The 23,181-nt window shown below is 43.6% G+C and overlaps 1 protein-coding gene across 1 annotated transcript in view; it reads left to right on the top strand.

Moving 5' to 3' along the window:
• Positions 1-23,181, top strand: part of LOC113530559 (uncharacterized) — a 44,593-nt gene that overhangs the window by 5,192 nt on the left and 16,220 nt on the right. The window contains exons 7-41 of the mRNA XM_053240552.1: positions 549-809; positions 1,081-1,356; positions 1,575-1,835; positions 2,096-2,356; positions 2,960-3,223; positions 3,979-4,236; positions 4,917-5,177; positions 6,205-6,465; positions 6,866-7,126; positions 7,205-7,471; positions 7,702-7,962; positions 8,225-8,482; positions 8,706-8,966; positions 9,072-9,332; positions 9,547-9,810; positions 9,891-10,148; positions 10,362-10,619; positions 10,762-11,022; positions 11,823-12,083; positions 12,295-12,558; positions 12,671-12,931; positions 13,087-13,347; positions 13,603-13,857; positions 13,945-14,205; positions 15,631-15,897; positions 17,145-17,408; positions 17,911-18,171; positions 18,758-19,021; positions 19,194-19,451; positions 20,010-20,264; positions 20,383-20,649; positions 21,088-21,351; positions 21,520-21,777; positions 22,025-22,288; positions 22,880-23,140. Coding sequence (XP_053096527.1) covers positions 549-809; positions 1,081-1,356; positions 1,575-1,835; positions 2,096-2,356; positions 2,960-3,223; positions 3,979-4,236; positions 4,917-5,177; positions 6,205-6,465; positions 6,866-7,126; positions 7,205-7,471; positions 7,702-7,962; positions 8,225-8,482; positions 8,706-8,966; positions 9,072-9,332; positions 9,547-9,810; positions 9,891-10,148; positions 10,362-10,619; positions 10,762-11,022; positions 11,823-12,083; positions 12,295-12,558; positions 12,671-12,931; positions 13,087-13,347; positions 13,603-13,857; positions 13,945-14,205; positions 15,631-15,897; positions 17,145-17,408; positions 17,911-18,171; positions 18,758-19,021; positions 19,194-19,451; positions 20,010-20,264; positions 20,383-20,649; positions 21,088-21,351; positions 21,520-21,777; positions 22,025-22,288; positions 22,880-23,140 — 9,159 coding nt within the window. The remainder of the gene's footprint in view (positions 1-548; positions 810-1,080; positions 1,357-1,574; positions 1,836-2,095; positions 2,357-2,959; positions 3,224-3,978; positions 4,237-4,916; positions 5,178-6,204; positions 6,466-6,865; positions 7,127-7,204; positions 7,472-7,701; positions 7,963-8,224; positions 8,483-8,705; positions 8,967-9,071; positions 9,333-9,546; positions 9,811-9,890; positions 10,149-10,361; positions 10,620-10,761; positions 11,023-11,822; positions 12,084-12,294; positions 12,559-12,670; positions 12,932-13,086; positions 13,348-13,602; positions 13,858-13,944; positions 14,206-15,630; positions 15,898-17,144; positions 17,409-17,910; positions 18,172-18,757; positions 19,022-19,193; positions 19,452-20,009; positions 20,265-20,382; positions 20,650-21,087; positions 21,352-21,519; positions 21,778-22,024; positions 22,289-22,879; positions 23,141-23,181) is intronic.

The raw sequence follows: 23,181 nt of genomic DNA, 5'->3' as shown, positions 1-23,181 counted from the left end.
CTCAGCACCTGAAGACAATGAGGAGGCCCTGGAGGATCAGCTCTGGTTTTCAGTGATATAGTCTAGCTTACACATGCTCTTTTTTCACAGCAACAAGAGCTGGGCTTACAATGCACTCAGACAGGATAAAATCAGAACCATTGGTGTGGCCCAAGACTCCTGGGATTGCTAGTTGTTTGTATTGTCTCATTTTTGTTTCTCCAACTACCTTTCATTCTGTCTGTAAGCATTAATGTGTATCCACCACACACTCTCTCAAACTGTCAAAAGTGTGGTCAGTGATTTTTACATAAGAGCCCTTACAGTATAATTTGGTGATGTCTTACTTATAAGAAAATATCTGCTCAGAGGAGAAACTTTAGTCTCTAAGGCTCCCAGGCTCGGTATACCACCAAAATCCCACCAGTCAGGACATACTTGCCTATATCAATTAACCTGACAATCAAGTTTCTCAACTTGTACTTGCGTGCTGGAAACATGGATCAAACAGACTGTAAAAATCATCAAAATCACTGACCATATCTTTAATTCTTTTTTGTGCCTCACAGTACCGTGCTCACCAGCTAAACTGAACCTGTTCCGTGAATGCAGCAGCAACGTAATCATCTTCTCATGGGCACCAACAAACAACACAGCATTCTACAGGGCACAATTGGAGGACTCCGCTGGGGGTTCACAGGCTTGCATAACCACAGAGTCTTCCTGTTTCTTTACCAACACTGTGTGCGGACGTAGCTACAATTTTACTGTCTATAGTGTGAATGGGGAGTGCAATAGTCCAGTCAGTCCAGCAGTGAGCGTTCAAACAGGTAAACAAACAAACTAACGCCATCTTTCAAAAAAAGAAATTTACACATTTTTCCTACTTGATTAGACCAAATATGTTTAATGCCTTTAGTTTTGCAGTGGAGTTGTGATGCTAATGGTGTTAACAATTAACAGAAACTTATAGCCACTTAACATCGTACAAAATGCATGGCTAAATTGCATAAAAGTTTGGCCAGAGAGTTTGGCCAAAAATTACCCATACTAGATGTCAAGCAGCAAAATCATCTGACAAATCTATTTCTGTCTCCTCAGCACCTTGCAAACCCTCTAACCTGATCACTGAGTCAGATTGTAAAACAGACATTTTGAGGAGTTCTTGGGATGCAGCAGATGGGGTGACACAGTACATTGTGGAAGGCAGAGGAAATCGTGGAAATTCCAGCTATGAGAGCTACTACAGCTGTACCTCAAAGACAAGGAGTTGTAGCATCCCTGGCGTTGCATGCGGAGAAAGCCTAACTATGATGATCACTGCCTTTAATGATGATTGTTATAGTGAGGTGATACTGGGTCAGGAGACAAATACCGGTAAGTGATGGTGCACTTACCTGGAAGTTGTATTCAAAAGTTCTTTTGCGGTTTTGGGACATTTGTGTATATTCAAAACCTGACAATACACAATTAGGAACTGAACTGAGAAAGCTGGGTTCCTGAGTGGCTCAACAGAAAAGTTGTTCACCCTATCAATGTAAATGTAGTTTTATAGGCAGTGTTACCAGTGTTACAATGTGTTTGTGTGTGTTTAGCTCCCTGTGTGCCCCAGAACCTCTTGCCCATTACTGACTGCAGTCCAGACTCCATCACCCTCACGTGGAACATGGCCAATGGAGCATTGTACTACATTGCCTCAGTGACAGATTCTTTGGGTGGGATGTACACGTGCAGCACAGCAGATCTAAACTGCAGGATAACTGGGCTGAACTGTGGAACAAAATACAATGCCTCCATCTTCTCCTCCAACTACAAGTGCAACAGCTCTGTCAGTAACAAGATCATTGTGGAAACAGGTAGCTGATGATCAGATCCCACTTGTTCAACTCTTTCAGATATGGACATCCACCAATTTTCTGGTTTCAGCTTCTTTTACACATACTGTAGCTCCAGAAACTGGAAGGTTACTGCACTGTCTGTAGTGCTGAGGTCACTTCTGTTATGAGTTCAGAACCACACACAGTATGCGAACGACTGTTTCATGAAATTAAACATAACATTTTCAGTATTGCACAATTTACAACCCCTTCATCCCTTTTTTCTTTCTTTCTCCCAGCCCCCTGTCCTCCATCTCAGGTGCAGACCACTCTAGATTGTGATGGGAACCGGGCGCTGGTGAGCTGGCTGAGTTCACGCTTTCCTGGCTCCTACACGGCCAGCATGGTGGACCAAAGTGGAGGCCTGCTGAACTGCAGCACCGTGAACAGCAGCTGCTGGGTTCCCAGCCTCAAATGCGGCCAGGTCTATGACGTCAGCATCACCTACCACAACGGCATCTGCCGCAGCAGGCCTTCAGCGCCCATCCGTATGAACTCAGGTGAGTCAAGAGCAACCATATGTTTCTCTGTCCAATCCCATCTTTACCCAGTCACTGACATTTTTTGGATGGTCTCTTCTAGGCTGAGTCATGGTTGTCCCATTCTCTTTACATTTTTACTAACATTTTTATACCCAAACCCTGTGGTGTACTTTTCCAGAAAGTAGCAGTTCACTAGAAAAACTCTAGGTTCATCTAGAAACAGGTGTACTAATATTAAGATCATGTGACACTTTAATTGACACACAGACGGACTTCATTATGTGGCTTCTTATGTAAACTGGTTGCACCAGAATTAATTTAGGGGTTTTACAACAATGGGAGTGAATACTAGTGCAATCATGACTTACATTACTTACATGTTCTATTTGTAAATAATTCTATAAATAAAAACTTTGAATAGTAAATAAAATTATACTCCCTCGCCTTTAATATTCTAAATTATTTTCTGTAGATTTATGATATAAATTCCAAATTAAGTCAATTTCAGTTCCAGGTTATAACACAACAAACTGTGCAAAAGTTCAAAAGGGGGTGAATACGTGTGTAAAGCACTGTAAATGACTCAGTTCCATTCTCTCTCCTTGTGTCTCTCTGTGTTAGTTCCATGTGGGCCAGGGAATTTTAACACCTGGGTGGATTGTAGCTCAGGTGTTCTCCAGTTGACCTGGGATCAGACATATGGTGCTAATGGATACTCCGCCAGTGTGGTCTCTGCCAGCAGTGGGAGACAGCACTTCTGTAACTCAACCTCTTCCAGTTGTAGCCTCAGCTCTCTAGCGTGTGGCGAATCATATGTGGCGTCTGTCCGATCTTACAATGGCACCTGCTTCAGCATGCTCAGTCGGGCCGTGACCTTTAAAGAAGGTCAGTGAACTTTTCTTTTAGCTGTTTATTGTTGAGCTTCCCCTAAAACCCTTTTTGTACAGTGACATTTGTGCTATAATGATGGGGGAAACCAGATTCTTTAACTGTATGCTGTATGCATGAGGGTATATATATATGATCTTTTCCACAATTATAGGTAGAAACTTTTTCCCCCAAATACATCAATCCAGTGATGGAGCCATTAATGGTCTGCCTCTTCCTACATCAGTCGGATTTGTCTTTCAGAAAAACATCCAAGCTGTACCTCTTTGGAAAGCTAGAATAATTTTAAAAAATGTTAAAAATAATTTTAGCATGTACATGTAGCAAAATAAATGATTAATAATTAGAATAAATAGACTAAATCTACTGATGTCACATTGAATGAAATATTTAATTGATCAATATAGGTGTATAAGTAAGGAATAAAACATGACAAAGGTTGCTGTAAGCTGGTCCTCTGTTCAGAAGATTGTTGAAGTGCTGACACTGGTGACTCCTTCCATAAATATTAAATAACACTTTATGATAAGCATAATTGGAATTGATTTATTAAAATTAAAGAAAATATTTGCATATAAACAGCTGATTTAAGCATGCAGTTTGCATAAGGCTAAAAGTACACTTTGCTGATTTGCTAGCTACATTACCCTTGTAGCTCCAGTGCTAATCTAAAGCAGTAAACCTCAAACATCAAGCACTGTTCCTTTACATGCTGTCTTTTTGTGTTGTTTGTGACCTCTTGACCTCTTCAGTGCCATGTGTGCCCACCAATGTGACAGTTGCGAGGACCTGTAGTAACCGCACCACAGTAATGTGGCAAGCCAGCCTTGGTGCTCAGTCTTACAGGGTCATTGCCATGGGCAACAAAGGCCACCAGACAACGTGCTCATCCAATACCACCACCTGCAGCCTGACCGATCTGCGCTGTGGCCAGGTGTACAACGTCAGTGTGGTGGCCATTGACGACGCTTGCTCCAGCCTCCAGAGCCAAAGTGCTACACTGCAGACAGGTGTGTGTGTGTGTGTGTAGACTTGAATGAATAGTCATGATTGAATAGTTTATACTATACACTGTATATTATGAGTCTGTAATTAATCACTGTAATGGTAATAAATACTGTAATTCCACAATAATTAATTATTTATTAATTTATTATTTGTTGATTATGCCCTTTTGTTTGCTGACTACATTTAATTCCTTCTCAGATTAGAGGTCTGTAATAAATTACTATCATCATCATCATCATAATAATAAAAATAAAAATAAAAATAAAAATAAAAGGGGAGCATGGCGGCTTAGTGGCTTAGTGGTTAGCACTGTTGCCTCGCACATCCAGGGTTGGAGGTTTGAATCCTGCCTCCGCCCTGTATGTGTGGAATTTTCATGTTCTCCCCATGCTTCGGGGGTTTCCTCCGGATACTCCTGTTTCCTCCCCCAGTCAAAAGACATGCAATTCCATGATTGGCATTTCCAAATTGTCTGTAGTGTGAATGGGTGTGTGAGTATATGTGTGATTGTGCCCTTCGATTGGTTGGCACCCTGTCCGGGGTGTCTCAAGCCTTGTGCCCCAGGTCCCCTGGGATAGGCTCCAGGCTACCCCCTGACCCTGTGTAGGATAACGGTTCAGAAAATGGATGGATAATGAAAATACTTTTTCATTAACCATTTGCTCTGCTTTCTCCCACACAGGTCCTTGTGCACCCTTTAACATCCGCAGTGTAATAGAGTGCATCACTAACACTGTAACACTGAGCTGGGACTCGAGCCCCACCAGCGTGTCCTACACAGGGAGGGCTGTAGGATCAAATGGACACACGGTGTGGTGTAACAGCACCTCTGCAGGGTGTCAGCTCACGGGCCTGCGCTGCGGCCAAGATTACGTGATCAGGTTGACGGCCAGTGATGGCGTGTGTGCGAGCACAGAGAGTGAGATTTACACACAGTCCACAGGTAAACTTTACAACTTTCACTTTGTCTTATTTAGTCATGTGCTCATATTATATTCTTGTAATGTCATCTCGTAATTGTCTATCACTATTTATTTTATCTTATTATTTATATTCTATTCTATTCTATATTATTCTATTCCATTCTATTCTATTATTACAATGTTTACCATTCTGCTTTGAAGTTTATAACAATTATTCCTCACTGTGATCTATTAACTAACTGGCTGTCTAATGCATTTTGACCCTGTGTGTATAAGACCTCCGAATAATAAGGTCTACAGGGGATAGTGCATTTCATTTGTTGTCTGCTTTGCATGTTTGCCTTTATGAGTACATAAAAGCCCAGAACACAGGATGGGGTTAATACAAAGCAAATAATTTAGCAACTGCACTGTGATTTACCACAGCCTGTCATTTTGGATGATTGATGATATTAATACATCCTAAGGGCAAGTACTAAATTTGCAGAAATCTGTTTTAGCCATTTGAGTATAAATTAAATGCATTTACTAAGTCTTAATAATGAGAAAGTGTGCTTAAATTATGCCTGAAATTATTTCTTCATTATTGTTACTTACTGTGACTCATGTCTACACTCCCTTATTTCAGGTTCAAATATTTTTACGTTTTTGAGTGTTATATTTGAAAATCACTTTCAGTCCCTTTTTTTTTTACTCTCTTCATTTAGGTTTTATTTAAATTGGTTTATCATATTTTAATGTCTTGTGTGGTAATGTATGTGTATGGTCTTCTTGGCCAGGTCTCACTTGTAAAAAAGATTTTTTTTTTGCAATTTTAAATTTCCAAATTAAAAATAAATCCAAATCTTTGTTAATTGTAAACATGTATGTCATATTTGTCAAAGGTTACATTTGAACATTTTTTTAAAATTTCACTGTTGTTATGATCATGATATAATTTTATTTAAAAAAGAAATTTATTTTGATAATAGTGATGATTTCATGATTTCATATCAACCTCAAAATTTCAATTGGTCATGTAATCAATAATATGACCTTATGCCGTAGCTCCCTGTGCCCCAGCGACTGTTTCTAAATTCCTGTATTGTGACATCAACATGCTGAGTGTGACCTGGAGCCCGAGCCCCATGGCTCTGAGCTACAGCGCCCTTATCAGACCCGTAAATGGACTGTTGCGAGGCTGCAGCTCATCTGACACAAGCTGTACAATCTCAGGGCTGCAGTGTGGTCTGAGCTACACACTCACCGTCATGGCCGCTAACAGAGTGTGTACTGGACCAGAGAGCCCAAGTCAGATCATCCAGACAGGTACATAACCCTCAACCCTCAAATATATTAAAAAATAATTATACCACAGTGCTGTTCATTTTTTGAATCTGACTTGTCAGAAGGTGTTGATTAATGTTCTATAACAGCACCTCTGACAGTAGTGGAGCTGCAAATCACAGGTTTATATTAATGTGCTTCTCAATATGTTAGCATATCTATAGTAACAACTTACACAGGAACTTGTATGGTGGACTGTCCACATAAATGTAGCAAAAAAACGTGTAATCATTGATACTGTGAAGTGTTCTGTGAGGAGACATTTATTTAACATTTATAGAAGGAGTCTCCAGTGACAGCACTTTGTAAAGCTGTAACTATGTTCTGTCACTGTGTGCCCCCACCCCCCCGTCCAACTATCTCTCTGTCTCTCTCTCTGTAGCTCCGTGCATACCTGCCTCTGTGTTTGCCAGTGTGGTGTGTGTCAGTAATACAGTGCGGGCCTCATGGGCTCAGGCAGTGGGTGCTCTGTCCTACACTAGTGTCCTCACTGGCCCGAGTGGCTTCACCCGTTCCTGCTCCACTTCTGCCCTTTCCTGCGACTTCAGCGGCCTGACCTGTGCTCAGACCTACACACTCCAGGTCCTCGCAAGTAACAGCATCTGTAACAGCACCGCCACCACAGGCGTCAGCGTTACCACAGGTGTGTGAGTTTGCAGGGACTAAAAATACAGAAGAAGTACTGCTTTTTTGTGTTCACTTGACTCTCTGGCTTTTACAGGACCTTGTGACCCCTATAACGTGGTTGCTCAGCTGCAATGTGGCTCAGGTGCTGTAAATGTATCATGGCAAGCAAGCGCTGGTGCCCGTGCATACACCGTCCAAGCCTACATGCAGAGCCAGACAGTTCCCTCTGCTTCTTGCGTCTCTTCCAGCACAACCTGCACACTCACACAGCTGCAATGTGGAACGGTGTTTAATGTGAGTGTGCTTGCCAGTGACGGCACCTGCAACAGCAGCCCCTGGGCAGGAACAACAGTGAAAACAGGTATGAAAAGAGACAGACCGAGCGAAAGATGGGAGGACAAAGGAGAAGCCTTGGAGAAACTGTGGAAGAGGGGCTGTAGAGATATTGGAGAGGGAGCTAAATGAGGAACAAGAGATTGAAAATTACCTAAAGGAAGTGATGCAAGGGATGTACATTGAAATAGTCTTGTAAGTAAAACATGAATGTATATATTATTAACCTTACAAATCATGTGGCTTCCTCTCTTTCAGCTCCCTGCCCTCCTGTGCTGCAGGTTTTCCCTTCCAGCTGTATCAGCGATCAGGTCATGGTCTCATGGGCCTGGGTACAGGATGCACTGGATGTTACTGTAATTGCCAGCTCAACGCTGGGTCAGTCAGTCAGCTGCGGCTCTAGTAATAACAGCTGCACCTTGCAGGGACTGAGGTGTGGACAGAGGTACACAGTTCAAGGCACCTCCCGTGGCCTGTGGTGTAACAGCATTGGTGGTGTTCCTCTCAGCATTGTTACAGGTAAAGACAACACAAATGACAAGGAGGAGAAGAGGTTATGCTACTGATAATTACAGCTGATACTACTGACACAGTAGTGTGACACTACTGATATACAGGCAGATACGACTAACATGTGATACTACTGACGATTACAGCTAATACTACTGATGTATAAGCAATGAGGTGAAAAACGTATTCTCTGAAAATTACAAGAACTCTTTAGCCTTACACTGCAAATCGTGACTCTACTCTGTGTGTTGTCTCCATGCTGTTTCTGCAGTTCCCTGCACTCCTGCAGCAGTGCGCATTGACTACACTTGTGGAACAAGCATGGCGGTGTTAAGCTGGAATGAGAGCCTGGGCCGGGAGAACTTCATCGCCCGTATTCAGACTCAGGACCACTCAGACTCTTGCAGCAGCAACCAGACACGTTGCTCAATCTCTTCTCTGCTCTGTGGAAGATTGTACAATGTCACCGTGGGGGCTGTGGCAGGACAATGCAACAGTAGCAATGTAGCCAGGACCCAGTTGCAGACTGGTAATAAGAGGAAATGCTAATACACTACTGACAACTAACTTTCAGCACTATAGCACACAAACACATGGACTACTTGAGTGGCTAGAGTACCAGCTATAAATACATACAAGTTAATGCAGACATATTCTCAGGCTACTTAATGTCTTATAGTTTAAAATAAAAATTTCCCCCTAACACTTTCATTTGATCCATCCTTTTTTTTCACTCCACTCTTCTTTTCCAGCCCCGTGTGCTCCTCAGAATGTGTCTGTCAGTCTGCAGTGTGCCAATAACACAGCGTCAGTGATCTGGACTCTAAGTCCCGGCGCCATAGGATACAATGTCACTGCCCTAGGACGTGACGGCGATGTCAAATACTGTCGCAACTCAAATACCTACTGCCAAATACCCAACATGCCCTGCTCACAGACTTACAACTTTGTGGTCACTCCATTTTCGGACACGTGCAATGGGTTGCAGAGTAGTGCTTTCACCTTCACTTCAGGTATGTACACATGCATGTGAATTTCCCAACACCACTGCAGCGCTTTAGGCTATGATCACAGTAAGATTTGTTCTCTATCTGAACCTCATTCCCCCTTGGTATCAGGTCCATGTCCACCCAGTGGAGTCAAGGTGTCCCTTCTCTGTCAAAATAATGTCGGCTCTGTCAGCTGGAATGCTGCCCTCAATGCTGAGAGGTACATTGCCACAGCGACAAGCTCAGATGGCTTCAGGCACAACTGCACCACAAACGGAACCAGCTGCGTCTTCCTGGACCTCTACTGTGGAAAGAACTACAGTATCACCGTTGTTACTCTACAGGGTGGCTGCTGGAGTGACCCGAGCACACCTGTGCTACTGAGATCAGGTGAAAAAGATGTGTAGAACTATGTAAAATGATGGCAATGATGGCACAACTTTGATGGCAGTCAGTCTTGGAGATTTTGCTAACTTTCGCCAGACTTGTCAAACCCACACCATCCATCCAAACTGCTCACTTAAGCCCCTCCCTCCAATACACGCATATGCATATAATTTTTTAAGCCTTTAAAGTCAGTAACAGTAAAACCCCTTTCCTCCAGCTATCTGCACCCCTGCCAACCTGGCCGGAGTTACTCAGTGTGGCACCAATGACATCACCATCACATGGAACCCCAGCCCTTGGCCAGGTGTCACCTACTTCCTGTTCTCTCAGCAGGACAGTGGAGCAAATTCCACTTTCAACACCACAGCAACATCCATCACATTAAACCAACTCCAGTGTGGTTGGCTCTTCACAGTCCGGGTGGCAGCACAGGATAACACCTGTACCAGCCAGTACAGTGCACCAGTGCAGATCCGCACAGGTACGCCACATTATATTGGGGCATTTAGTTCTAGGAAGACAGCAGCTATTAAATATTGTGTCCTCTTTGGTTGTGCTTAGCTCCTTGCGCACCATCCGGTCTGGCAGCTACTGCTAGTTGCGGCACAAACCAGGGTAACCTCACTTGGCTCAGTGGTGCCGGTGCCCTCTTTTACACCACTACTCTGGTGAGCAGTGATGGTGGTTCCTTTTCCTGTACATCCAATACTACTTCCTGTGTGGTGAAGCTGGACTGTGACCGCATTTACACAGCTACTGTAATCTCTTCCACTGGGCTCTGCAACAGCACTGCAAACAGCAGCACCCAATTTAGCTCAGGTAAGCATACACCAGTTTACAGTCATTAGAGACCACATCTGTTCAAGCTTCTTAGATATATCACATGAATAAAGGCTACACACCAGAAAGTTTGTTATCAAAAGGTAGTTTTTTCTTACTGTGGAGCTTTTGTACTAGGCTAAAGCTGTCAACATATTTTCTATCTTTCTTTTCTCTTCTGTTCCTTATTTCTTCTCCTCTTCTTCTCTGCAGCACCATGTCTGATCAGTAATGTACAGACTCAGCTTAACTGTAGTGCCAATTCATTGGCAGTGCAGTGGGCTGCTATTAATGGAAGCAAAAATTACACCGCACTGGCAATCGGCACTGATGGCACACGCACTTCCTGTAACGCCAACAGCACTGCCTGTACCATCCAGGGCTTAAGATGTGGACGCAGTTATGGCATTGCTGTGACCACCTACAGCATTAGGTGCAGCATCCCAGGTTCTGATCTCCAAGTACAGACAGGTATGGACTTGCAGATATGCGTAGATACATGAATCCAGAGAAGGACAGAAAGTCCTTTAATTTACCTTTACCTTCTACCTTTAATTTCATTTAAATGTTTTTGTCTGTATGATTAAGGGCTCCTCTTATTCTTTCACATTAGCCCCCTGTAAAGCAGAGAACCTGTCAGTTTCTCTAGAGTGCAATACCAGCATTGCCACAGTACGGTGGAACACCACTGGTGTGGACCAGTCGTACAATGTGTTGGCAGTGAATATCACAGGTGGAGTTGTGCGCTGTGGCACCAGAGCATCATACTGCACTTTCAACCAGTTTCAGTGTGGAGAGACATACACAGTCACTGTTACCGGGGTTACTCAAGAGTGTACCAGCCAGCCTAGCACCTCTGTGGAACTCAGCACAGGTAAGGTTTATAGAGGCAGACAGGCAAGAGATAGAGATACCTGGGCCACAGGTGAAAAACAAAATTACTTATGCAATGGGGACAGGCAGTGATATCTGCATAAAGTTGAGTGACAGAGGTACAGTACCTGGACATTTGTGAGAGACACCTGCACACTAGTAAGAGATAGTGATACCTGTTCAAAGTTGAAAGATAGATACCTACACACATGAGAGTCAGAGTTGCTTATACACTGGTGAGAGACAGTGATACACAGGTGAGAGCACATGGGTGAGAGATCAAGATACCTGCCCAAAGGTTGGAGACAAAGGTACCTGCACACATTTGAGAGACGGATGTACCTGCACAGAGGTGTGAAGCAGTAATGCCTGCACACAGGTGAGACAAAGAGATATCTGCACACAGGGGAGAGATAGAAATGCCTGCCCAAAGGTTCTGAGGCAGTGATACCTGCAGAGAGTTAAGTCATAGATATACCTGCACACAGGTGAGACATAGTGGGTGACAGATACCTCACACAGGGGATGGTTAGATACCTCACACAGGTGAGATATAGCAGTACCTGCACACAGGTGAGAGACTGTGATATCTGCACACAGGTGAGAGATAGAGGTACCTGCACACAATTGTGAAAGACAGATACCTTGATATAGGTGAGAGGCAGAGTTGCTTATAAAATGGTGAGACACAGTGATACCTGCCAAAAGGTGACAGTAATAGTTGCACTAAGGTGAGAGATAGAGATACCTTGGGAAAGAGTGAGACTGTTACTCCTTAACACACTACTTTATCTCTTTCAGCTCCTTGCATCCCTACCCGTGTCACAGCAAACTACAATTGTGACACTTCGATCACCTCGGTAACGTGGGACATAGCTCGTGGTGCTGACAATTATGTGGTGTACGCAGTGGGTAGTCAAGGATACAAGTCCAACTGCAGCACCACAGACACCGGCTGTGATTTCCTAGATCTCCGCTGTGGTCAGAACTACAACATCACAGTTGTCGCAGAGCGTGGTGGTTGCAGGTCTCAGCCCAGCCAACCCTACACCGTGTCTACAGGTACTGAGGATGAACATTGGGCAACAAAGTCACTTACAACCCCTTTTTAATTTTTTATCATCTGTTTCTGTGAATTTGTTTTTCCCTCTTATTTTTCACCTTATTTAAAAGAGTAAGAATAAGTGTGCATTGAGGAAAGATGGTGGGATTATATATTGAGATGATAGAGGGATATTTAGCTCCTTTTTGATCTTATTTTCTCTCTGTCCAGGGCCATGTCCTCACTCAAGTCCTCGTGTCTTGTTGGATTGCAGCAGTAATTCTGCTCTCGTTTCATGGACGCCGGGTAATAGCATTCTATATTACAATGCCTCTGCTGATACCCTGGATGAGGGTGACCGTGTGACTTGCAGCACAACTGGATTTTCCTGTAACATGACTCGCCTGCAGTGTGCCCGGTCCTACCAGATCAGCGTCAGTGGTCAGGGGTACACCTGCCCTAGCCCTGCCCAGGGGTGGGTGACCATTAACTCAGGTAACAGATCCTTAAAATATCAATGTTAAATGTGCAAGAGAGCATACCTCTGCATTTTTTTATACAATCTTTATTATGTACAGAACTTCCTATTCTATTCCTATTATTGCAGGCCCATGTCCCCCAAATCAGGTGTCTGTCCAGCTTCCTTGTGAGTCAAACGTTATGTCCGTGTCCTGGCAGATCTCTCAGGGTTCTGTTTCTTACCTGGCTGTTGCTCAGAGCAGCGGTGGACTAAGGTTCAATTGCAGCAGCAATGGGACAACATGTGACATTCCTGGACTCCAGTGCGGACAGACCTATGAGGTTTATGTGTCAGGAGTGGTTGGAACATGTATAGGACCGAAGAGCCAGAGCCAGATTGTCAAAACAGGTGAGATGGGTCATCCTCTTCACTCTACCAGAGTTTGTGAGATATCATCTACTTTCTCAAACAATGAGTGTGTCTCATTCATCTCAGAATACTTATGACTACCTTATTGAGGATAGATTAATTATCTTGACCTCTGTCTGACCTCATCAATGCAGGTCCCTGTGTACCTCAGAACATCCAGACTATACTGGTGTGTCAATCAACGGTGCTTAACGTTACCTGGCAACAGAGTGGTGAAGCCACACGTTACAGAGCCATGGTGGAGACCAGTGTTGGTCAAGTGATGTTCCCTGTTACAGACAAGCCCTTCTTCACAGTTCCCAACATCCTCTGCGGCCTGACGTACAACGTGACGGTGGTGGCCCAGAATGATAAGTGCAACAGCAGCCGCAGTTCTGTACAAAGTGCCATCTCAGGTGATTATACAGCCAAGATTACAGTACACCTTCAGTGAGGATACCACTGCTGGTTTAGGGTGCAAACTCTTCTTGAATGTCACATCACGGTGTTTTTATTTTAGATAGCTACATACATTACTGATCTTCATTGGTAGTTTGTAGGAAAAGGAGTAATAATGCCCTGTGTCTTTGCAGTTGTTCTCTTTACCATGTGCATATAGTCCAGAGTGTAGCATCTCTGATCTGTGAGTTGACTATGGTGTATTTCTCCAGCCCCATGTCCTCCTCAGGCCATCAGCACAAATATAAACTGCACTTCCAACACTATCTCAGTGAACTGGACCCCCAGCGTGCCTGGGGTCAGCTACATGGTGCAGGCCGTCTCTTCCAATGGCTATTACACATGCAACAGCACAAACACGTTCTGCAGCATCCGCGTGCCATGTGGAAGAACCTACAACATTTCCGTAATACCAAGTCAAAACGGCTGCAATGGAGTTAGTTCGCCTTATAAAATTATTCAAGCAGGTCAGTGTAGATTTCCGTGTTATTGAAAACTCACTCTTAATGAATGGCACTTTTTCATGCAGTATGTTTGCGCTTTTGTATGTGTAGCTCCGTGTGTCCCCATCTTGAAGAGCGTGGAGATAGACTGCCTCTCCAACTCAGCCTGGGTGGTGTGGAACACATCAGCAGGGGCGGAGTCTTACACTGCTGTGGCAACAGACAGTGACAGACGCTACTATCAGTGCAACTCCAGCGACAGCATGTGTCCAGTCCCTGGGTTACAGTGTGGGAGGAATTACAGTTTCAGCCTCACAGCCACCAATGCACAGTGCAGCAGCGGAGTCAGCAACACCATACAGTCTGAGACAGGTGAGAGACACGGAAGAAAGAGAGAGATAGACAAAAAGAGAGAGCACGAGTTACTGTATAGTAGATTAAAGCTGATTTTATCTGTAGAGCTGGGTATATTTAAAAATATGCACTGCCTGGCCAAAAAAAAAGTCGCACACTCTGATATTTTGTTGCACTGCATTTAGCTTTGATTACGGCACGCATTCGTCCTGGCATTGTTTCAGTAACCTTATGCAACTTCACAACATTTGTTTCCATCCAGAGTTGCATTAATTTTTGGCTGAGATCTTGCATTGAGGACAGGAGAGTCTAACCACTCTGTAAAGTCTTCTCCAGCACATCCCAAAAACTTTCACTGGGGTTAAGGTCAGGACTCTGTGGTGGCCAATTCATGGGTGAAAATGATTCCTCATGCTCCCTGAATGACTCTTTCACAAGTTAAGCCTGATGAATCTTAGCATTTTCATCCTGGAATATGCCTGTGCCGTCAGGGAAGAAAAAGTCCATTGACGTGATAACCTGGTAATTCAGTACATTCAGGTGCTCAGCTGACTTCATTTTATTGCCGCACAATGAGGCTGAGCCTCGACCTGACCAATTGATGCAACCCCAGATCATAACACTGCCTCCAGAGGCTTGTACAGTAGGCACTGTGCATGACGGGTGAATCACTTCATGCATTTCCCTTCTTACCCTGACACGCTCATTGCTTTGGAATAGGGTAAATCTGATTTTATCAGACCACATTACCTTTTTCCATTGCTCCACAGTCCAGTCTTTATGCTCCCTAGCAAATTGAAGTCATTTTTTCCGATTAGCCTCACTAACAAATGGCTTTCTTGTAGCCACACAGCTGTTTAGTCCAAATCCTGTAAGTTCTCATCACATTGTGCATGTGGAAATGCTCTTACTTTCACTATTAAACATAGCTGTGAGTTCTCCTGTCGATTTTTTTACGATGTGACATCACCAAGCATTTTAAAGATCTCTGACCACGATCATTCAAGATTTTTTTCCCGACTACATTTCTGCTGTAAAGTTGACGGTTCACCACTATCCTTCCAGGCTTTAATAATGCACTGGACATTTCATAACCCAGTTCCAGTGATTTCAGCAATCTCCTTAGTTGTTTTCTTTGCTTGATGCAGGCCAACAATTTTCCCCTTCAGTAACATCTTTTCCACGACCATGGGATACGTAATCTGCCATGGTTGTTTAAGAAATGAGAAGCTACACACTGCATCAGTTAAGGTTAAAAGAATTGTTGCCAGCTGAAACATATTAATCACTGCAGTAATGATCCAATCATAGGCTCTTAAGTATTTGCTTATTTAAACCCAAACAGCGACCTTTTTTTTGGCCAGGCAGTGTATATGATTATTGATGCATGTATATACATATATTTTCACAGTAGTGCCTATATTTTATTCTTTCTTTCTTTAGTACCATGTGCTCCTGAGGGTGTGAACGTGTCGGTGGGTTGTAACACGGGGACAGTGAGTGTGCGGTGGTTGCGCAGTGTTGGAGCTCTCACATACACAGCCACACTTGAGCCGCCTGAGGGCATAGCTTCCTGCTGCACTACTCTTAATGGTAGCACTTCCTGTGAGGTCACATCCCTTCCCTGTGGTCAGTCGTACATGGTGACTGTCACTGCAGCAGGACGAACCTGTAATAGCTCTCAGAGCACGGCTATAATGGTACAGACAGGTAACACCCTCGCACAGACATCTACACTTCTCCTCTTTCATACACCAACCACTGTCTACACATTACAATACTGAATTTTCAGGACTATTAGTTGAAGTAAATGCCACTGCATACAGGTTGTAACATAAAAGATGGATGACAAATTCACAATGACAATCATAAATAAACTCAATGTTGTGGAATGTCACTTACATATCCTACCTATAATCACTCTCCAGCCTCTCTTTTTTCTCTCTTAAAGTTAATAAGACAAAAAACAGCTTCATGTTACCAAGAAACTGCAGTAATGACACTTACTGACTGTTACAGAGTGCTGACACTGGAGATTTCTTCCATCAGTGTTAAACCTTTTCTCACAGTACGGGACATTCTGTTCCGCCGGCAGAATGGAATTCGACTTATGGGACATTTTCAATCAGTATAAACAAATGAATTATTTTATTGCCTCAAGTCTGTTATAAGATTAGTCAGGATACTGTTGGGTTTCTGTGTGTAGAGTATAGTGACTCTGTGTTTAGCTGCTGGTGAGCAGGGAAATGGGAATAGGGAGGGGTGTGAGCCCCTGCTAAGCAAACAATTCACACCTCTCCAAAATAACATTGGTACAGAGATAAAATGGACAGCATAGCTAAAGCTTTTTTGATAGTAAAACACTGTATACAACTGCCACAATACAATTATAAAATTTAAACGTAGTAGGCTAAGTAAAAAAAAGAAATAATTATGAAAAACTGCAAATACTTAAAGCACTGAGTTTCTATTTCCTATTAGCCATTAACCACTACTGTGGAGTGTGACATCACAAATAAATTCCATTCTGAACACTGGCACCCCCAAAACAGTTGGAAATTTCAGTTTTTGGCCTTTGGTTAAAAAAAAAAAGTTAAACAATTATAGGGTATTTTTTTGTTAAATAACACATTTTAAATAGCATATTATTAGGCATAGATTATGTAGGACATCCTCCATATAAGTCCCTGTGTAAGTTGTTACTACAGAAACATATTACAGCATATTATAAGGAGAACGAGTGCATTGATATAAACTTGTCATTTATAGCTGCACTATTGTCAGAGCTGCTGTTATAGAAAATTTATCAACACCTTCTGACCAATAAGATTCAAGAATTCAACAGTGCTGTGGTATAATCTGCTATATCCTTTCCAAGTTACAGAGTATATTCTATGTTATAATTTATCAAGTGCTACTATTTTTCATTGCCCTAATCATATTTTTTGCATGTGCAGCACCGTGCCAGCCACCACGTATCAATGCTACTGTGAGCTGCACTGATAACGTGGTGAGTGTGAGGTGGACAAGCAGTGCAGGAGGTCAGCTCTATACAGTAAATGCAGTAAGCATGAATGGAACGTTCACAGACAGCTGCAATGGCTTTGATGGATCTTGCGACCTCAGAGGCCTGGTGTGTGGTCTGCAGTACACGGCCACGGTGGTGGCGCAACACAGCTCCTGCCTTAGCCTGCCGAGTCCCCCAACACTTATCAAGACAGGTGAGAGGAGTCCCAGGGGAGTAGCATTCCACCAGACCCACTTGTTAAAATTGCTCAAGAGATTCATGGAAATGAGAGTATATTTTTCATCTCCCTCATAACTACTTAAACAAACTTACTTAGTGACTAAGACTGAATGGCACCCAAGCCATGCTTCCTTTGCTAGGACTGACAGGTTCAGAAGCCTTCTTTACTGAGACTGAAAAACACAGAGGCAATGCCTCCTTCACTGAGACTGACATGCACAGAATCCACGCCCCTTCACTATGATCAACAGTCAGAGAGACCACACCTCCTTCTCTGAGACAGAGAGGCACAGAGGTCACACCTCTTCACTAGGACCAACAGGTAGAAAGGCTTATGCCTTCTTCACTTGAACTGACAGATAAAAAGGCCATGCCTCCTTCAGTGGGACTGACAGGCACACAACCCTTACTATGCTCAGCTTCCTGATATTCCATATTAAAACTATTCAGAATTCCTATATTTTTCTCTGCTTCAGTACCGTGTGTTCCTCAAAACATCAAGCTGGACTTGGATTGCCAGGCCCGCAACCTGACCGTGTCCTGGAACAAGAGCTTGGGGGCTCAGTTTTATACGGCCATGGTGACAGACAGTTGGGGGCGCTCCACTAACTGCCAGAGCCTTTCTGACCGCTGTAGCATTAGTGGCCTGGCCTGTGGAAACATCTACCATGCAAGCGTGGTTGCTTCTGATGCAAACTGCAGCAGCCAGCCCAGCAACATCCAAAGCACAGACTCAGGTAACAAACACACACACACATCAAATGGATAAAAAGTGGCCATGTTTTTCAACAAATAGAATGCAATTATTCATGCAATTGATATCGTATATGAAGAGGAAGAAACCACTTAAAAGTGATGTCACAACAGTCCTTGCCAACGGTAACACTAGTTAGCATGATAACTCTAGTTGAACCACAATAAGCCACCGTTTTGGGGTGGATCTTGGTGTACGTGGGTGGATATGGGGGCTCAATGAGTAAAAAAACATTCAAATGATATTCAACTACACCCATTTAAATGTAAGACACGTTTTTTTTTCACAAACCTTATCTAGTGCACAATTAACAGCATGCTCTGTCGTGGTTTGTTCCTTAATTAAAACACTGAACATACTTATAAATGCATATACATATTCACTTAAATATATAAAAATAGCTAGCAATGATTGTTAGCCATGACATCAGGACGCTATAATCTTAGCTAAAGGCTACAGCAGTTTTCATCTTTTATTGGTATTTTTTTGACATTCAGTTCTGCACATCCAAGCAACTCTCAGTCTCTCTTGATCAATTACCTTCTCCATTTTTGTCTTCCCTCTCGCAGTTCCATGTGCTCCCACTAATATCCGGGCTCAGATGGATATTCTGACTGGCACGGCCGTGCTCTCATGGTATTTGAGTGCCGGTGCATTGAGGTACAAGGCCATGGCAGTGAGCAGCATCTCAGGAACCAATGTCTCCTGCGACACTCTTCAGACTAACTGCAACCTGATAAATCTGTTGTGTGGAGACAAGTACAACGTCACCATCCAGGCCGTGGGAAGCATCTGCAATAGCTCCACTTCCATGGATCGATACCTTCAGACAGGTGATGTTTTATTCCTTACTTATTACACTGTAATAAGTGCACTGTACTTATTCACTTATAACTTGTTAGAACTTATTCTTTAGCTGTCACAGTGCAAAACACAGGTTTTTTTTTCACTGTAATAATGGCTATGCAAATTTGTAATTGTAAAAAGTTTATCTTGTGATCTCAGGGCCATGTGTTCCAGTGCTGGTGAGTGCGAGCTACACACCATCTGTGGCTCTGCTCCTGTGGGACATGACCCGAGGCGCTGACAGCTACACTGCTCGGGCAGTGTCGCAGCAGGGCTTCCAGACATCCTGCTCGGCCCGTGACACCACATGTGTGCTCTACAATCTGAACTGCAGCCAGATCTACAACATCACTCTGACTGCCTACAGCGATATCTACCAGGATGGGGTCAGGTCCAACACTCTTACACTCAACACAGGTGAGGGAAAATTGGCCAATCCACATTGTACAGATTAGAATGCAAAAAGAGCTAACTGCCACAGCACTGTTGAATTCACCAATCTGATATCTATAACAGCAGCTCTGACGGTAGTCCTAGCTGCAAAGAAAATCTCAGGTTTATATTAATGCACTTATTTTACTACAGCATTTATTAATACGATTCGACAATAACAACCAATTCTCAGGGACTTGTATGGCCACATATATCTATAAACAAATTTTTTTACAAGAAAAATGTTGGCTATAGCATAATCACTGGGGAGAAACTACAAGGATCATATTTATTTAATATTTATGGACACTCCAGTGTCAGAGCTTTGAAACATGTTCCAAGAAGTTTGTCAAATTGTGTAATTGTTGGCACACTGCTGTGACATACTGTATTTACCACTTTTGCCATTAAAGAACCTACCAAAAAAGTCTAAAATACTGAAGGTCAAAATTTTATTGCTCAACCTCTTGAAGTTTATAAGTTATAATTTAAAGACCTCAAATTAAATCTGACCAAACAGAAACATATAATGTTTTTTTGCAGAGCCATGTCCTCCTACCATCCTGGCAACCCGAGCGTTCAGTGACCGTGGGGAGGTGACATGGGAGCCGAGTCTCGGGGCTGTGAGATACATGGTCGTACTCGAGGGACAGCGGGGGGATACCCTTTACTGCCAGACCACAAACACATCATGCAGCGTGCCACGACTGCTGTGTGGGACGGTTTACGTCACCCGTGCCATAGCCATCGGTACCAGCCTCAACAGCTCGAGCAGTGTAGGGGCCCTGCTCACTACAGGTTAATGAAAAGATACAGTGTATCCATATATAATGTTTGATGGTACATTTTTAATATAATAAATGTGTCCATCATTGCTCCCAAAGTTACTGATTGGCAAACGTGTCATTGTGTTCAGTCCCCTGCCTGCCAGACCCAATCAGCTTTGCCGTAGCAGTGCAGTGTGCAAATGATTCAGCATCCATCAGCTGGGCCAGGAGCGCAGGAGCGACATCCTATGAACTCACCGCTACTAGCAACAACGGGGACCAATTAAAATGTGTCACACTGCAGAACAGCTGTAACATTACATACCTGGAGTGTGGACAGACGTACAGTCTCAGCCTGACAGCCTTCAACAGTGCGGGTGCCGTTAGCCTGGAAACCGGCATCACGTTCCAAAGCCGTGAGTCTTAAGCAGCTTAATTAAGGAATAAAACACTTGGAGGTGTGCTGTTATAGGAATATAATCAATGACAGCATGGTGGGAAGGAACCTCTATGGAAAGCAGTGTTACTGTTACTACCTTGAAGTTGAAGTTATAACTTGAAGTTATTCCTCTTATACAATTTGGCAATGGTTACAATTTTTAAATTATTAAAGAACATGTTTACTTTTTATCCATTTATAGTTATATTTAATGTTAAAGAATGTCCTAGAAACAAATTGTCAGAAAACTTAGTTACAGCTTTACTTTTTACTGTTACAATGAGCTAATACTGGAGACTCCTTCCAAAAATTACAGCTATTTCTGTTAGTTAATCAACACCTTCTGACCAATCAGAATCGAGAATTTAAAGTCTATACTGTATATAATGTTAATATGACTGCCCTTGACCTCTAGGACCCTGCGTGCCCCGGTATGTGGCGGCGAACCTGCAGTGCAGCACCCGCACAACCGTGCTGACCTGGGAACAGAGGCCAGGAGTCGTGTACTACCTGGGCAGTGCCACTTTCATGCCTGGAGTAGCCGCCTCAGTGTGTAACTCGAGTGCAGACAGCTGCAGCTTCAGTGGGCTGCAGTGTGGAGTGCAGTTCTCCCTGCGTGTTAGAGCTTATACTAGACAGTGCTGGAGTGATTTCAGCGCACCTGTCAACATCACTACAGGTCTTTCTCTCTCTCTCCCACCCTCTCTCTCTCTCTCCCGACTACATTCTTTTTCCTTTGCTGCCACTCTACTTATATTTTGCTTCTTGTTTTCAGTCTTGTCTTCTCATTACATTTAAGCATGGCTTAAGTCCATCAAGGGGCATTAATCATCTAACCTTTGTTCAGAACCCTGCCAGGTGCAGAACCTCACCGTGTCCGGTTCATGCACCACCAATACACTCCAGCTGAACTGGTCCAATGCCACTGGTGCTTTCCTTTACACCATCTCAGTTACAGGAAACTTGGGCTACACCGGCTCCTTCCAGAGCCCTGTGTCCAATGTGCAGGTGGAGGTACCCTGTGGCCAGAGTTACAATTTTAGCGTGTTGGGGCAGAATGATCAGTGTCGCAGCATCACAAGCACCACCGCCAGGTTTTCTACTGGTACGTTCTGACTGCCTTGTGCAAATTGTATCTCTCCATGTACAATTTTCTATCCCACATGTAATTGATCAGGCTAAAATATGTAACAAATAATGGAAGTCTGTCTCACCCAAAAACTTTTGTGTAGATACAAATTTACAGTATCAAAATGAGATTATCCGCTGATGCAATGGTGAGACTGTTTTTAGGAAATCCTTAAATTAATGCTCCAAGAAACAAAACTACTTGACCCTTTCTCTCCCTGTAGCCCCGTGTGTGCCAATTGGTGTGCAGACCTTCATTCAGTGTGAGGACAGCATCGCCTCTGTCAGCTGGGCCGGCAGTGACGGGGCAGTAAATTATACTGCGGTTGCTCAGGGACAGACATTAGGCCGCACCCACATGTGCACTACCAATGCAACAGTATGTAGCTGGAGTGACCTGTTGTGTGGAGAGACGTATATGGTCCGAGTCATCGCCAGCAACCTGCAGTGCAGCAGCACCCCTAGTGACAACACCACCATCCGCATGGGTGAGACAACCTCCAACCATCTATAAGAGCTTTAAGGCTTCAGCATACTTAATAAGGATGATGTCTGTGTGGGTTGCAGGAATACAAAACCAGCATTGCAAGCTTACAAGCTTATATACTCTCTGCAGTTATGTGTTGTTGGCTGTTGCATACTCTGTTGCATCCTCAAGTACTGCAGACTGGCGCTATTAAAATTTTTATGGCGATATTCACAACTACAGGAAATATATTGCTGCTTCCCAAAGTCACCCTGACTGAATCAACTTTGGCATGCCTCGTGTAGAACAACCAATCACAGGCTTGGATGCGTAGTGTGTTTGTCTGAGGAGTTTGCCCAGCTGCCATGTTTATGTCACAACCTCCGCATGACTTCCGTTTGCTCAATGTCATTTTGTTTGTGGTAGCCAGCCAAACGTCTTCTCTGCATGAACTATGCTGAAGCCTTTACACTGCAGCTATAAGTCTAATGAGAATCACAATGAAGGGAAGCTTACAAATATCAATAAAAGGTCTGCTTTATGAATAGTAATGACAAGTGGGCGGTGTCACTATCAAGATAATTCTAATCAAATATATGGTTGTCCTGTGCAGCTCCATGTATACCCCAGATTTTAAGCGCCACTATGGACTGTGGCCTGAGAGTCGCGTCTCTGACCTGGCAGTCCAGCCGGGCCGCTCAGTTATATGTGATGACTGCCGAAAACAACATCGGCCAACAGGTGGGGCTAACCACCAACAGCACCAGTGCTCAGATCTCAGAGCTCCAGTGTGGACAGCAGTACTATTTCAAGGTGTCAAGCGTGGGGCAAGGGTGCAGGAGCAGACCGAGCAACGCCTCTGTCCTGCAGACAGGTGTGCATACACACATCAACATCATAAAACATTCATCATGC

Source organism: Pangasianodon hypophthalmus, chromosome 16 (genome assembly GCF_027358585.1).
Source record: "Pangasianodon hypophthalmus isolate fPanHyp1 chromosome 16, fPanHyp1.pri, whole genome shotgun sequence".
In the NCBI taxonomy this organism is placed as follows: domain Eukaryota; kingdom Metazoa; phylum Chordata; class Actinopteri; order Siluriformes; family Pangasiidae; genus Pangasianodon; species Pangasianodon hypophthalmus.
The sequence above is the reverse complement of the archived record's forward strand: the minus strand, read 5'-3'. Positions and strand labels throughout refer to the sequence as shown.